Source organism: Siphateles boraxobius, unplaced genomic scaffold, assembly GCF_051911475.1.
Source record: "Siphateles boraxobius isolate OS27281-9 unplaced genomic scaffold, OSU_SipBor_1 77, whole genome shotgun sequence".
NCBI classification, from domain to species: domain Eukaryota; kingdom Metazoa; phylum Chordata; class Actinopteri; order Cypriniformes; family Leuciscidae; genus Siphateles; species Siphateles boraxobius.
In genome coordinates, this window is record NW_027509205.1 from 19,344,181 (window position 1) to 19,359,193 (window position 15,013).

Here is a 15,013-nt window from a genome sequence, read left to right on the forward strand (position 1 = left end):
ACAGATTTCCTTTCACTTCTGTTTTCCCTCCGGCATGGTATGCAGGCTGCGTTCTTTCGGGTCGCAAGAGCTACCTATGGTGCATTAAGCATTGAGCGTGGATTAAGTGCCGTAGACCTGCATAAGCGGAAATTCCTTTTAACTCTTGGCGTGGGCCTGTGGATGTTCAAGTGCATATTTTAAGGTATGTTACTGTAGCGAGATGTTGTATTCAATTAATTAGTGCCGTTTTTAATGATATTGATAGTAATGGTTTCAGATCTGACTTTACAGGTGACCCCCTGTATGGCATCAGGATTCATTTCTTTATTGTGTATGTTATTGTATTTGTGAATTGTGTATTTCTTTTTTTTTCTTGATTGTTTTTGTATAAACCTACTTTTCTATTTCTTTGATTGTCAAATAAAGATTGTACACATCTCTGCTTGTTTTCTCCATTTGCTTGGAAACCCTGTAATTAAGAGTATTTACAAAAAACACTTTACATCTTAGGTGGCATTTGCCTCCGCTCACATGTATATGTATAATTTTTTTTCGATTTTCGGTCTAAAAGTGACCAAAAAGACATGTAACTCCAGCTCACCATCGGTGTCGCCAAACTGCTCCATCTCCAAAACGTTCGTACGCATGGGTCAGAGTTTGCGTGCAGGTGCGCAAATTTTTCCGTCAAGTTTGTTTTTATAAATCACAACTTGTGCGTCGGAAGTGGCGTACGCCTCTTTCAGGGCTTGTTTTGTGCGTACGCAATGGTTATAAATGAGGCCCCAGGACATTCACAGATAGCGTGATACCTGCTCATTAGAACTTTCGGTGAGCTGTTTTTAGAGTGTGGCCCGCGACGTTCATGGCAGCGGACGCGCGCATCGGCACAGTCAATAAGCTTGTTTGAGATGAGCAAAATCTGCGCAGAACCGATCACCGGTGATCAGCGCGTAATGCATGCCGGTTAGAAATGTGGGGGGGGGGGGGGGGGGGGGGGGGGGGGGCACAATCTGAGACGTTGCAATTGTTTTCTGACGGGTGATATGGATCATGTTAGGAGGGGTCAGGCGGTTTCTCCCCCTGAAATTTTTTTAATTCTGGCTGCTAAACATACCATTTCAATGCAGTTTGGGAGGGACAGAAATACCTTCACGGAGCTAGCAGCAACCCTCCTCTATCTGAGGACTAAGTTAAAGTATCTATTTTGTAACTTTATGTAAAAGACAGGTTGATGAAAGAACTGTAAGCTCAAAATCAAAAGCTTTTGAAGTCTACTTCATTAAAGCATGTTTATACACACACACACACACACACACACACACACACACACACACACACACACACACACACACACACACACACACACACTTACTGTACACTTAGGCCTACTACACATAATTTTAAAAACAGTACCATTGCAGTTTTTATGTTATGATTTTAAATTGGTAGCCTATGTGATGTGACCTAAGAACGATCTTACATTAAAGGTAGCCTACATAAAGGTGCTGAGGTCTGACTTTGTGGTACTCTGAAATTAAGTTATTTTAATATTAATATGTGATGAAGGACTTTGAAAGAAGTTTGACAGATTTCAGTGCTGAATAAGGTTAACACTACCCCGTTTATTTGAAAATGGTTAATATTTGACAGAAATGTAAAAAAGTTATCAAATCAAATGTAATATGTAACATTACTTTAGTAAAATCATTGAAATACTGTTACACTGCTCATTATTATATTTTAAATAAGGAACTTGTAAAGAGTAATTTATAAACTAACAGAAAAGCTAGTAACTTGTAACTTGTACATTTAACCTACTATGGCTTATTGGCTTTAAATGGCAGGCAGTAACGTTAGCCAACTAGTTTACAGTTAGACTAGGCTAGCTATCGATAACGTTACACTGACACAATTTAAATTAATGCTCTGAATTCGCAGCTAATATCAAATCCATAACTTTTTGATCAAGTTAAAATTTCCAGGTTAACCAAATAATCCCACTACCTTTTAATATTATCCGATAACTAATTAAATGCCGATTTGTTGCTTTGCCCACTTACCACTTCAAGACCATCTGTAAAACATTGCCAGCTCAACGTGCGAGACAAGTGAGTTGCTTGAACATACACAGCAAAGATTCTGGAACGCTATGCGCGTAGCGCTCTAGAATCTTTGCTGTGTATGTTCAAGCAATTTGATATAATTACTAGACTAGATTTGATATACACAGACACCATATTAGGAAAAAGGGGCGGGCTGAGGCTGACCGATTTATTACACATCCAGAAGAATACATTTGAGTCGTTAAAGGCTCTGGTAATTTTGGAGCATAAAAGGAATAAAGTTGTGACAAAAAAATTACCAGGGTGGAAAAATCTGAGGGGGCACGTGCCCCCTAACTTTGAATGGGCATGACGCCACTGCTCTGAGGTAACGTTAAAGTGTTCAGACAGCAGACTTTGCAACGGTTGTATTTAATTGTACAGTACAATCATAAAATAGTACAGACATTATCTTAATTCCATAATGTCCTTAAACATAACATTACAATATTGCTGGCCATAAACTGACAAAGTGCGCGTCTGGTGTGCGTTAGGCTACTTCGGGTTGTCATAGACACGGCGCTGCGCTTCTTGTTCGGTTTTGAAATGCACAAATTTTTTGACTAGGCCTAACGTTACTTTTTTTTTTTTAAAGGGCGTGCGCCCATCAGCACCCACGGAGGAGAACATAAATCGGCGCCTATGGTCACAATTACGTCACGGCGTTAGCTGGAGGCAAAACAAAGTGAAAACTGGAGGCGGCCAATACAAACCAGCACAGATTCGGCTACATAATAAGGATCTTTTAAATTATTATTATTAAATGTCATCTAGTTGTGTTTCTGGGTGCAAGAATCACCTACAGGATCCAATTTGAAATTTTATCGCATAATGTTTTCTAAATTATTGTGATTATTTGTGAATCATCTATGATTGTAAACATGCCTCCACCTAAGCTCCGCCCACATAAAAACGTCATCATGTTTACCAACTGAAAAGGGGTCTATAGTGAACCTACGTGTGACCGTCACACTGTGACAGAAGCGCTGCACTATTACACTACGTGAACTGACTAGAGGCCCACAGAGAAGGAAATGAATAGTTGAAATAAAGTCGATTTTTTGTTTGTTTTTGCGCACAAAAAGTATTCTCGTCGCTTGATAAACTTAAGATTGAGCCACTGTAGTCACTTTGACTTCGGGGAACAAGTTTCAATCCCTTAGAAGCCTATGGAGGACTGATCCAGCTCTCAGATTTAATCAAAATATCTTAATTTGTGTTCCGAAGATGAACGAAGGTCTTACGGGGTTGGAACAACATGAGGGTGAGTTATTAATTACGGGCAGAATTTTAGTTTTTGGGTGAACTATCCCTTTAATGTCTAAAATTGATATGATTAAGAATTGCATCCACAATATCTTATTGATATCACATTAACTTCAACATATGTAAGCCATATTTTAACTCATAGTCGAGTTCACATGGCAGAAAATGCACCTAACTGTAATTCAGGTCTCATTGTGGGGGTCTTTATCTGAGAAAGCAATTAGCTCAAAGAAAATTTTTTTAAACCCTCGACTTCAGCCTGATCATGCCAGTGTTGTGGATTTTCCCCTAAACTTAACTGCGTACCTGGAACCTAATTATTTTAAATACATTTATTTGGGGTGCCCAGTCATCACCCAAGCGTCTACACGTCGACACTTAATAAATATCCGGGGCGTCAACAATCGACACCCAAGCGTCTCCAAATCGACACTTAATAACTGGGGCGTCTACAATCGACACCCAATAACCTTTATACTCTGGCTCCTGCGTCTTCCGTCGACAACTGGCCGAGTTCCCTTAACTCTAACTTATTTTCTTACTAACCCTAAACTAGCCTGTTGCGCAACAGAAAATAACAGGCAGACCTCAGCAAATGTCCTTTAAATGCTTTAATCACGGCCAGGAGAGTTCTCGAGCAGTTCTCAGAGAATCTCCCAAGAAGAAGCAAGGCCGGTGGATCTCAGACAAATCCCATTGAGAATCCCACCAGTCAACCCGAATACAACAGTTTTTATAATATGACATGATACATTATCACATGCTTTCAAACCCAGACATCTCAAAACAGAATCATCATGACTAACATATCACATTCTCCATCATCACGATTGGTTACATTGTCAAAGCAAGTCCCACTTTCATTACCCTTTGTTAGTAACATCAGCAAAATATCCTGTATCATCAAAAACATTCTGAGGGGTTAATATTTTAATCAATCATTTCACAATATAACGGTTATTCCAATTCAAAGTACCTTTTACCAAAGTTATATTAAGTCAAACGTTAGGAGGTTAGAGTTTGTCTAATGGCTACATCCTAGAGAAAAAGGAATTTAAGGGTGAATATCATACTATTACTTGAACTAAAAAAATGATCAAGATTCTGGGCCCTTCCTGGGCCATAATGTCATCTAATTAATAATCCTGAACCATATTTATCATCCTGTGAAGATATGCATGAATTGTGTGGCTTTAGAGGTGTACAACTAGGCACTGAGATACAATATCAGATCAGCTTTCATATTTGCTCAAATATTTCACATGACATTTCACATGTAATGTATTGAACTGGATCATTTTCTCATTTTTGATATAGTGAAACGTGTATCCCAGTTTCCACAAAAAACTATTAAGCAGCACAACGGTTTTTGTTCACAACATTGATTATAATAAAAATGTTTCATTAAGGTCAGTAAGACTTAAAAAAATGAAAAGAAATTAATATTATAAAGCAAGGATGCAATAAATTGATCAAAAGTGACAGTAAAGACATTTATAATGTTACAAAAGATTTCCATCTCAAATAAACGCTGTTCTTTTGAACTTTCTATTAATCAAAGAATCCTGAAAAAATTTGCACTTAAAGCTTTAATAAAAAAACCTCAGACAAGGCTTAAGTCTAGTCCCAGACTAAGATGAATGTTTGAGCGGTCTGAAATGAAAGCATCTTAAAATACGTTAGTGCCATTGTTTTGTCTCAAGATGCACACCAGTAATGTTTTTTTGTAAGGCATGTTTATAAAAGCTACTTAAATGCCCTAATTGAACTAATGTCTAAACCTGGCTTAATCTAAGCCGTCTATGAAACCAGGGGCTGGTTGCATAAACCTCTAAGACTAGTCTTACAAGTTAGACATCAAATTTGTTTCTTTTAGACTGTTCATAGCTTTTATAAATCAGTTACATAAAAACGTAGATTGGCCTAATTTAATACCAAAAAGTAAGACTGACTGCCCCTGACCAACTGCTGGTGGGTCATACTAGAACTTAAGACACTGTCTTAATGTAATGGCTATTTTTATGCAACCGGCTGTGTCCTAAAATTGTACTGTGCTCACAAGACACAGACACTTGCTTGAATACATTATAGACTAAACAATTTGATCAATTTTATTCAACTAGATTTGAGAAATTATAGAAATGTTTACCACAGTAAAAGCAAGACAAATTCAAACTTCATTGATCAAATTGTTCTGATGGCTTTTTTTTGTACTTGACAATGTACACAAACACAGCATCCTCACAACATCTGTTTCATTAAGTGTCATTACGTTTGGACTTTTCCTTCAGAACAGGATGTGAATCAGTCAATGTGTTAATATGAGCTGCAGAACATGTAATAGGTATTTGTCTGCAAAACATTCAGACTCCTAATTCTTTTGATAACTTTTTTTTATATGAGTGTCTCTAAATGACATCTGCAAAATTTCCTACAGAAATATTTCAAGGATCAAAACGAGAATGCAAATTAGTTATTAAAGCGCCAATTAAGTACCATTCAAAAGTGTGGGGTCAGTAAAATTAAATTTTTAAAGAAATTATACTTTTATTCAGCAAATTATTGATCAAATAAGACATTTATAATGTAGATTTCTATTTCAAATAAGTTCGGTTATTTTGAACCTTCTATTAATCAAAGAATCCTGAAAACAAAAAGAATTATCACAAAAATATGAAGCAGAACAACTGTTTTCAACATTGACAATAATAGTAAATGTTTCTTGAGCAGCAAATCAGCATATTAGAATGATTTCTGAAGGATCATGTGACACTGAAGACTGGAGTAACGATGCTGAAAATTCAGCTTTGCATCAATAAATTACATTTTAAAAAACATTTAATTAAAAAAAAGTTATTTTAAATTGTAATAATAGTTCACAATATTACTGCTTTTACTATATTTGATCAAATAAATGCAGCCTTGGTGAGAGGAAGAGAGTTCTTCAAAAACATTTTTAAAATCTTACCGACCCCAAACTTTTGAACAGTAGAGTCGGGCAGGTCTGAATACTGAACTATCGTATCAAGTTTGTTGTCTCTGCATTTTGACGCCCAGAACCCATGTAAAGAACACTGGTGCTTGAACATAGCCTAATTCAGGAACATAACTGTTTTAAGGAAGCAGACTTTTTAATGACTAAAATATACACTTTCGAGGCACAGCATGTATCTGGAAGGGTTCAGGACCAGACGAGACGCTTATAGATCCTTTGAGACTCAGCTTTTGTCCCTCCTGAGGCAGGAAGGTAAAACGCTGCATCAGAGATGTGAAGAAAAGGAAGAGCTCCATACGCGCGAGCTGCTCACCTGGACACATCCTCTTACCTGGAAATCATGGTCTGGATCAGTAAATATGTTCATTATCGGAGTAAAGGTGATGATAGAGCTGTATTGACATAACCTACCTATTGAAAAAGGGATGAAAGTGTCTTTTTTCAAAAACATGCCATTTTCGTCCAGAAAGTGCGCAGGGTTGAATTCATTTGGAGTGCTGTACTCATTCTTATCCTTTAGGATTGTCTTTAGCAACGGCAGCACCATCACACCCTGTAATAACCACAGATAAAGAGTTGAGTGAGTTTCAGATTCATTATAGACGCCATAGTATGCCCTTTGTAGGATATGGACCAATCAGACACATACTAATTATTCATTATATACAAAGGTTTATGAAACTCCTCACACAGCCCAAATGAACAAACACAAGGGCAGAAACAGTGTCATGTTACAGGGCATGACAAGGAGATTTTACGACCTCCGAGGAATGTGGCCACATACTCAAGAGAGAGACTATGAAACAGAAACCCTCTTTAAAACAGACTTTGCTGCATTAAAGGTGCATTGCGCAACAATTCATGTTAAAAATACACGTTTTCTAACCCATACATGCATAAACAATTGCCTGATGGACTGAATGAGCCCTTCTCTGATCACTGCAATTGCCTCTATAATCCTGTACAGTAAAATAAATAAGAGGGATTCGGGTTCGAATTTGAGACTGGGCGTGACGTCATGCGCGTTCACGCTCACCAGGCTATGTCTCGCAGGTTTGTGTTTTCGCCGGCGCCGCCATTCTCCGCATCAGCGAAGACAACTCGTGCGTCAAAGGTAGAAGATGGATTCAAAGAGACCGGCTTGTAGTCCATTCCAAACCCCAACGCAAACTCCACGTAAAGTAAAGAAAAGAAAATTGTCGTCTAGTGCCACCAAAAGCTCCAAATTGGAGTCAGACAGGCGTCGGAGTAAGACGAGAGTCTACCTCGGGAAGGCATTCAACAAATGGAGAGATCTCCGGTCTGCTCTTGGTCTCAAACGGGATCCTCAGTTGGCTTTTTTCTTGATAAAACGGTAAGATATAGCCCAGTCTCTAATGTTTGATACGGCCAATCTATGTATGACAACAAATGACGATGCGTAAAATGTGTAATGCTTTAGCGTAAGCTAGATACATGTACAATCAGAATTGGTTTTACTACCATTGTTAGTGAACAGTTTCATAAACTAGGAATTGTATTCGGAAGAATAGTACAACATGAAACATAAAACATATCCAATAAAAGATGCTAACTATGTTTTTGTGTATGGCCTACCGGTAACGTTAGCCTTGTGTCCATTGCTAACATGCTAAGGTGTTCATGTCATTGACCAACAAGGAAGAACGCCGTTGCATTGGCGATATTGTATTTTTCGGTAAAAATAGTAAATTGTTCCCGTGAATGTGGTACATTTTGTATGTAGTATATATGAGGTATGTGGGAGCTCGTATTCTATCAAAACGAGGTAAACGTAAAATATTTTGGTATTGTGATAAAATACATGTTTTATTCTGAACATTGCAGGAAGGGAAATACAATGGTAAAGGGGTAAATATTTTTACTTTACTCATACTGTTTAGCAGACTAACTATTTACTAAATAAAGTATTGACACATTTCACATTAATGTTTGTCAGTGTGTATTGTCCCTGTCAAAATATCTACTAAATAAATCAGCGCTACATGTAGTTTAGTGATTAGCAAAACAGTTCAAGATTCTTGAGTGTGATATAACATGCTGATAAAATGACCGATAATTAGACAGAAATTTTGAGTAAATTATAACAGAAAAAGGATGTATTTTTATTGGAATATTCTACTTAGCAGATCAATAACAGGCTGAACCCCGCAAGTCTTCGGCGGATTAGCCTGTTTGGCTTTTGTGAAAACGTCATGGTGACATTTGATTGTTTATTACCTTGAGACATTTGAGTGAACGTTGTTGACCAACTGTGTATGGTATGATTATTATTTTGAGCTTTTGCGAAGTAATCAATTATATTGTTCATGAACGTGTTTTCATAACAATACAATCATAGGTGGATACAGTAAAAACATAAACAAAGTTTTCTACTACCCCCGTTTTTCCCCTCACACATAAGAGTAATTTACTCAAATGTCTTTCCTTCCATATTTTTGAAATGACTTGCAGATTTATAACTTTATTACCACTGAAGACATTTTGGCTGTACACCAAAGATCTGTGCGGCAGATGCTCCTTTAGTTATGAACAGCTCGTGCTCGTGCATGCGTGCGTGTGCGTGTGCTCCATGAGCGTGCACAACTATGGTTGCAGTTTCGCTTGTCGCCAGAGGGGGCGTAGTTCTGCAAAAACTCAGAGACTTGGGTTTTGCACCTTTAATCATAGACTAACTGATCTATAAATGAACATGCATAAAACTGTGAAAGAAACAGGGTAAATGGTTTACTGTCTCGTGTACTATTAGGTATATATTATGGTATGTATCCTGGTATACAACAAACTAACGATCAATGTAACCTCACCTGTATAATGCCTCCTACCTAACTAATCCTCATTTAATGACTCACACTTTGATGTACATCACCTTCTTCTAGAATGCAGTGTGGATGTGTTATAGCTATTTTAGCATTAATGAAGGTATAATCTTCCTAGGGACAAAGATCCATAAATCAACTAAGAGCCACTTTCCCTCTCAGACATGTCCCCTTTCTGATTGGTCGAGTTCAACCCTTAGGGGAGGATCTTCTCCAGGCCTTATTAGAGACAGTCCACATGAGACCTCCCTCTCTTAGTTTTTTCATCCAGCCGCAACACTGTTCTGGTGAGACTGGGGAGCCCCCTCCCCCTCCACGGGGGCCCCAGGGCCCAGCAGGCCTCGATTCCAACCAGATCCGGCCTCATGGAAAAGAGAGAAGACTCTCTCACAAAGAACCAAGGACAATCTCAGGAGTTTTGGAACAAAGACTCCAACCAACAAAGACTCCAACCAACAACGACTCCAACCAACAACGACTCCAACCAACAACGACTCCAATCACCCATCCTTCCGACTTCCTCACTTCTCCTGGGTGCTCGGCGTGGCCTCAACAGAGTCCCAGGCCTTCACCAAACCAGTCATGCGTTCCTGGAGAAAGAGAACGCTCAACCAACTTCCACTTGACACTGCCGGAACCATCAACGACTCCAATTTTCAACAACTTCAAGAATTGTTCCCATTACAAATGCAAGTATTCAATTCAATGAAATGTGAAAATGAAATTCTGATGGTTCTTCTCATAGACCCTCTTCCGGTTTCCAATTTCATCCTATCACTAACCTATTTATGTATTCATGTGTGTATGTTGTTTAGTTTATTTATATTCATATAAATATCTATATTTAGTTAATAAAACTTGTACATAATATGTATTTGGTTCTGTTTTGTTTGCAATACAAGTCACTTTACGATCACGGTTTTTGCTACTGGCTCAAAGTACTGTACAGGCGAAGAAATAATTATTCTTCGGTGGCAATGGAAGATACCCTTTATTAGAATAAATTAATAATAAAAATAGTTCGTTGGAAGAACTGATTAATTGATTGTAATATTAATTCAGCCACATCAAGTTAATCCAATTAACTGACCCAAATATTTATAATTAATAATAACAAGATATTATTGATTATTAATATTTCCAAAAAGCTGAGTTCCTTACACCTTTTACAAAGTCTTGATTTTGGACTCTAGTAGAATAGGTTTTCATGCTTGAAAGTTCAAACACATTTTTCTCATATTTGACATTGTTGCAGCTCCTCTCTTCTAGTCTGTCAGTAACGCTGTTTAGTTCCTGTCTCTATGAAGCCCCTACTTCTGAAAAGCTCAATGTGCTCTGATTGGTCGGCTGGAGCAGTGTGTTTTGATTATTTAAGTGCTTCGAATGTGTTTGGGAAATGTGAGTGGTAGACCGATATTGTTTTTCTGATGGCCAATGCGGATATCTTAGATAGCAGGCTATTTTGAAACGGTATCATTACACACTAAAGAGAGTTGAACGTGCAGAATAGGACCCCTTTAATTTTCTTAAGTTGCACATAACTGACATTGTTTAGTCACGCAAATGCTGTATGGTACATAACATAAAAATGCAATGACCTTCGGGATGAGTTGTCCTCCCACTGCTGTGTCCTTGTTGGCCACTCTTGGAGGTGTAAAGGTGATAATGTTCGCAAACCTCTGAATTTCATGGATCACAGCGTAGGTGTATGGCAGATTTTTTCGGTCATCCATTTGTAGTTGACGTGTCTGTCCAATCACCTGATCGATCTCAGACTGAACTTTCTCTGAAAGTAAATAGTCAACAAAGAACATGCTGTAGATACCTTTTGAGGACAAGCAACAGGAAGTCACGTTTGTTGATTTACTGACATCCCACCTTGCACATCTGGATACTTGACCATGTAGAGTAAAGCCCATCTGAGGGTAGTAGAGGTGGTCTCTGTTCCGGCTCCAAACAGATCCACCACACAGTGCATCAGGTTCTCCTCTGTGAACTCTGCTTCACTGTCCTTACACTGGGAATGATGGAACACAAAAAAACTTTGCATATGGCATAAAATATATATTTTCAGAAACTATAATACATATCTATAATACGTATTTTTAAAATTGCTATATATATATATATATATATACACACACACACACACACACATGTACACTCACCTAAAGGAATATTAGGAACACCATACTAATACTGTGTTTGACCCCTTTTCGCCTTCAAAACTGCCTTAATTCTAAGTGGCATTGATTCAACAAGGTGTTGAAAGCACTCTTTAGAAATGTTGGCCCATATTGATATGATAGCATCTTGCAGTTGATGGAGATTTGTGGGATGCAAATCCAGGGCACGAAGCTCCCGTTCCACCACATCCCAAAGATGCTCTATTGGTTTGAGATCTGGTGACTGTGTGGGCCATTTTAGTACAGTGAACTCATTGTCATGTAGGGCTGGACCAGAATATTCGAATATTCGTTCGGTGGGTTGGTATTCGATTTGAAAATTTGACATTCGAATATTCCTTTTTTTTTTTTTTTTGCACACATGGGATCCCCCGCGAAACCGTTCTCACTCGCGCTTGAATAAGGCCGGCGACACACTGGCTGCATGGCGTGAGCGTCTCAGCTGTGTGGCATGTACGTTTTTATTTCAGCTCCCATGTTAACAGGTTGGAGTTTGCACACTGCCTGTGTGAAACACGCGTCTCAGGCGCGGCTCGAGCCACGCGGAAAATGCGTGCATGCCAGAAATAGAACCGACGCCTAACTGCAACGGGAGTGTTCTCTGGCTAGAGCGCAGAACAGCGGAGTTTGTATGGACCGAAGTGCATGCCTGAGCTTGTGTTTTGGGTTAAGCTGCGTTGCTTTGACATTGTGGAAAATAGAATAATAGAAACAAAATGTATTAGCCTTTTACCCGTTATTATCAATCTAAATTAATCTCGTTTTTAATTTAACTTAATTTCGTTTTTCTTTATTTAAATTTTGTTTTTTCTTTATTTAAGTTTCATTTTTCTTTATTTAAATTTTGTTTTTTCTTTATTTAAGTTTCATTTTTCTTTATTTAAGTTTCGTTTTTCTTTATTTAAGTTTCGTTTTTCTTTATTTAAATTTATTTTTTTCTTTATTTAAATTTCGTTTTTCCTTATTTAAATTTATTTTTTTCTTTATTTAAATTTCGTTTTTCTTTATTTAAATCTACCCTTTACTGTGTCAGTAATTTGTTAGTCAGAAAAATATTAGACTACCTTAAAAGTATTGCTTAATTTAACAGACCTGTGTGTGTGCGTTTTATATCATAGTGGAGTGTCCGTTCTCGGAGCATATAAACCCTGCCCGCGTGAGGTGCGCCGCTTCCCGCTCGCGCTGTTCTGTAGCTGACTAAAAGTTTATTAATTCTGAATGTGTCACGTCTCGCGTGTCCATCTATATTGCACCAAATGCAACACTGCACTCCCTTGTGAAGTCGGTTGGATGAACGCTTCTCAAATAATCAAAATGCAAAAAGACAGACCAACACAGAGATTCCTGCCTTTATTGGTGAAAAGAATATGTTCAGCCCCCTCTCGCCGAAGCTTCGAATATTCGATGTTCATTACTACCGAAGCTTCGAAGCTCAAAAAATGGTATTCGGACCAGCCCTATTGTCATGTTCAAGAAACCAATTTGAATGGCATGGTGCATTATCCTGCTGGAAGTAGCTATCAGAGGATGGGTACATGGTGGCCATAAAGGGATGGACATGGTCAGAAACAATGCTCAGGTAGGCCATGGCATTTAAACGATGCCCAATTGGCACTAAGGGGCCTAAAGTGTGCCAAGAAAACATCCCCCACACCATTACACCAGAACCAGCCTGCACAGTGGTAACAAGGCATGAGGGATCCATGTTCTCATTCTGTTTACGCCAAATTCTGCTCTACCATCTGCATGTCTCAACAGAAATCGAGACTCATCAGACTAGGCAACATTTTTCCAGTCTTCAACTGTCCAATTTTGGTGAGCTCCTTCAAATTGTAGCCTCTTTTTCCTATTTGTAGTGGTGATGAGTGGTACCCGATGGGGTCTTCTGCAGGTGTAGCCCATCCGCCTCAAGGTTGTGCGTGTTGTGGCTTCACAAATGCTTTGCTGTATTCCTCGGTTGTAACGAGTGGTTATTTCAGTCAAAGTTGCTCTTCTGTCAGCATGAATCACTCGGCCCATTCTCCTCTGACCTCTAGCATCAACAGGGCATTTTCGCCCACAGGACTCCCGCATACTGGATGTTTTTCCCTTTTCACACCATTCTTTGTAAACCCTAGAAATGGGTGTGCGTGAAAATCCCAGTAACTGAGCAGATTGTGAAATACTCAGAACGGTCCGTCTGGCACCAACAACCATGCCACGCTCGAAATTGCTTAAATCACCTTTCTTTCCCATTCTGACATTCAGTTTGGAGTTCAGGAGATTGTCTTGACCAGGACCACACCCCTAAATGCATTGAAGCAACTGCCATGTGATTGGTTGATTAGATAATTGCATTAATGAGAAATTGAACAGGTTTTCCTAATAATCCTTTAGGTGAGTGTATATGTGTGTGTGTAAATCAACAGTATATATATATATATATATATATATATATATATATATATAGAGAGAGAGAGAGAGAGCAACTTAAATACCAAGCAAATCAGGAAAATAATGATAAACACCTGTGAGAGTAAATTAATCACCATGACAACTGATAAGTGAGCGGGAAAGCTGAACAAAGGAAAACATGAACTAATGAATACAAACTAAGAGTCCATGAAAATGAAACTAAAAACAAGATAACTAAAAGTCTGTGACATTACGCACCCTCTCGGAAGGTGCGACCTCGCGCCGTGACAAGGGAGATGAGGGGGAGGATGGGGGGTTTGGAGGAGGACGTGAAGTTGGTGAAGGGCTGGTGAGAACAGGCAGACAGACAGGCAGAGAAACCAAGGAGTAGTAGATGGTGGGAACATCCATGAGGAAGATAACTGGAGGAATGGCCAGATATTGAAGACCCAGAGCGCAGCAAGGACAACAGCCCAGGGCGGAGTCGACGGAAGGAGGAGCCATGATGGTGACTTAGCTGACAACATGCTTAGGATGACCGACGGAGATTGAGCCGATGTCAGGGGATTCCAGGTCGCAGACAGAGAGCAACGGCGATGAGAGTCCGAGGTGGAACCTGAGTGCTCGAGGACTAAGGTGGAGCTGGGGACAAAGAGGAACACGCTGAAGCAGTTGGGGTGGAGAGATGGAGCGCAGCAGAAGGCTTGCAAGGCCATTTAGCAGGTAGGGTGACGACTGACCAGGGTAGAGCCAGAGGGACAAGGGAACCCGGTAGAGCCATAAGGCCGAGGGTCTCTAGTGGAGCCGAAGGTGGGAGGAGCCAATGCGGACCTTACAGGTCGCCAGGCCGAGGTGGAGCGAAGGGATCCTCTCGCTCAGGCGAGGCTGATGAAAGCATGGCATCACAGCGAAAGGATAAGGGCTGCAGGAACCCAGCTGAGGCGGGGCTGAAGGACAGGCTGAACTTAGTAGTGGAGGTGGAAGAGGGAGGCTGGGCGGGATAACAATTCAATGTTTATACAGGATAAAGAATGAGGAATTATACTGGGCTGAATCAATGATGAAGATAGTACAGATAAATCAGTTTGGGATAGGGTCACAGACAGTAAGTCCAAAAATATTCCCTCTAGGATGGCTGTTGCCAGCACACAACCCTGGTCTGACTCACATTGAGGCTTCAACTCCGGGGGGTTAGTTGGCGCTGACTTCACAGGCTCAGTATACACGACGGGCGAAAGCTCTCCGTCTGCA

The 15,013-nt window shown here is 39.5% G+C and overlaps 1 protein-coding gene across 4 annotated transcripts in view; it reads right to left on the reverse strand.

Annotated features, from left to right (window-relative positions):
- Positions 1-3,946: 3,946 nt before the first annotated feature.
- Positions 3,947-15,013, reverse strand: part of cyp2ae1 (cytochrome P450, family 2, subfamily AE, polypeptide 1) — a 65,423-nt gene continuing 54,356 nt past the window's right edge. For all 4 annotated transcript variants that reach the window (XM_077218609.1, XM_077218607.1, XM_077218608.1 and 1 more), the window contains 4 exons: positions 11,061-11,199; positions 10,781-10,968; positions 6,757-6,898; positions 3,947-6,676 (listed from right to left, as the gene is read on the reverse strand). In XM_077218609.1, the coding sequence (XP_077074724.1) occupies positions 6,489-6,676; positions 6,757-6,898; positions 10,781-10,968; positions 11,061-11,199 (657 nt within the window). In that variant the 3' untranslated portion in view covers positions 3,947-6,488. The remainder of the gene's footprint in view (positions 6,677-6,756; positions 6,899-10,780; positions 10,969-11,060; positions 11,200-15,013) is intronic.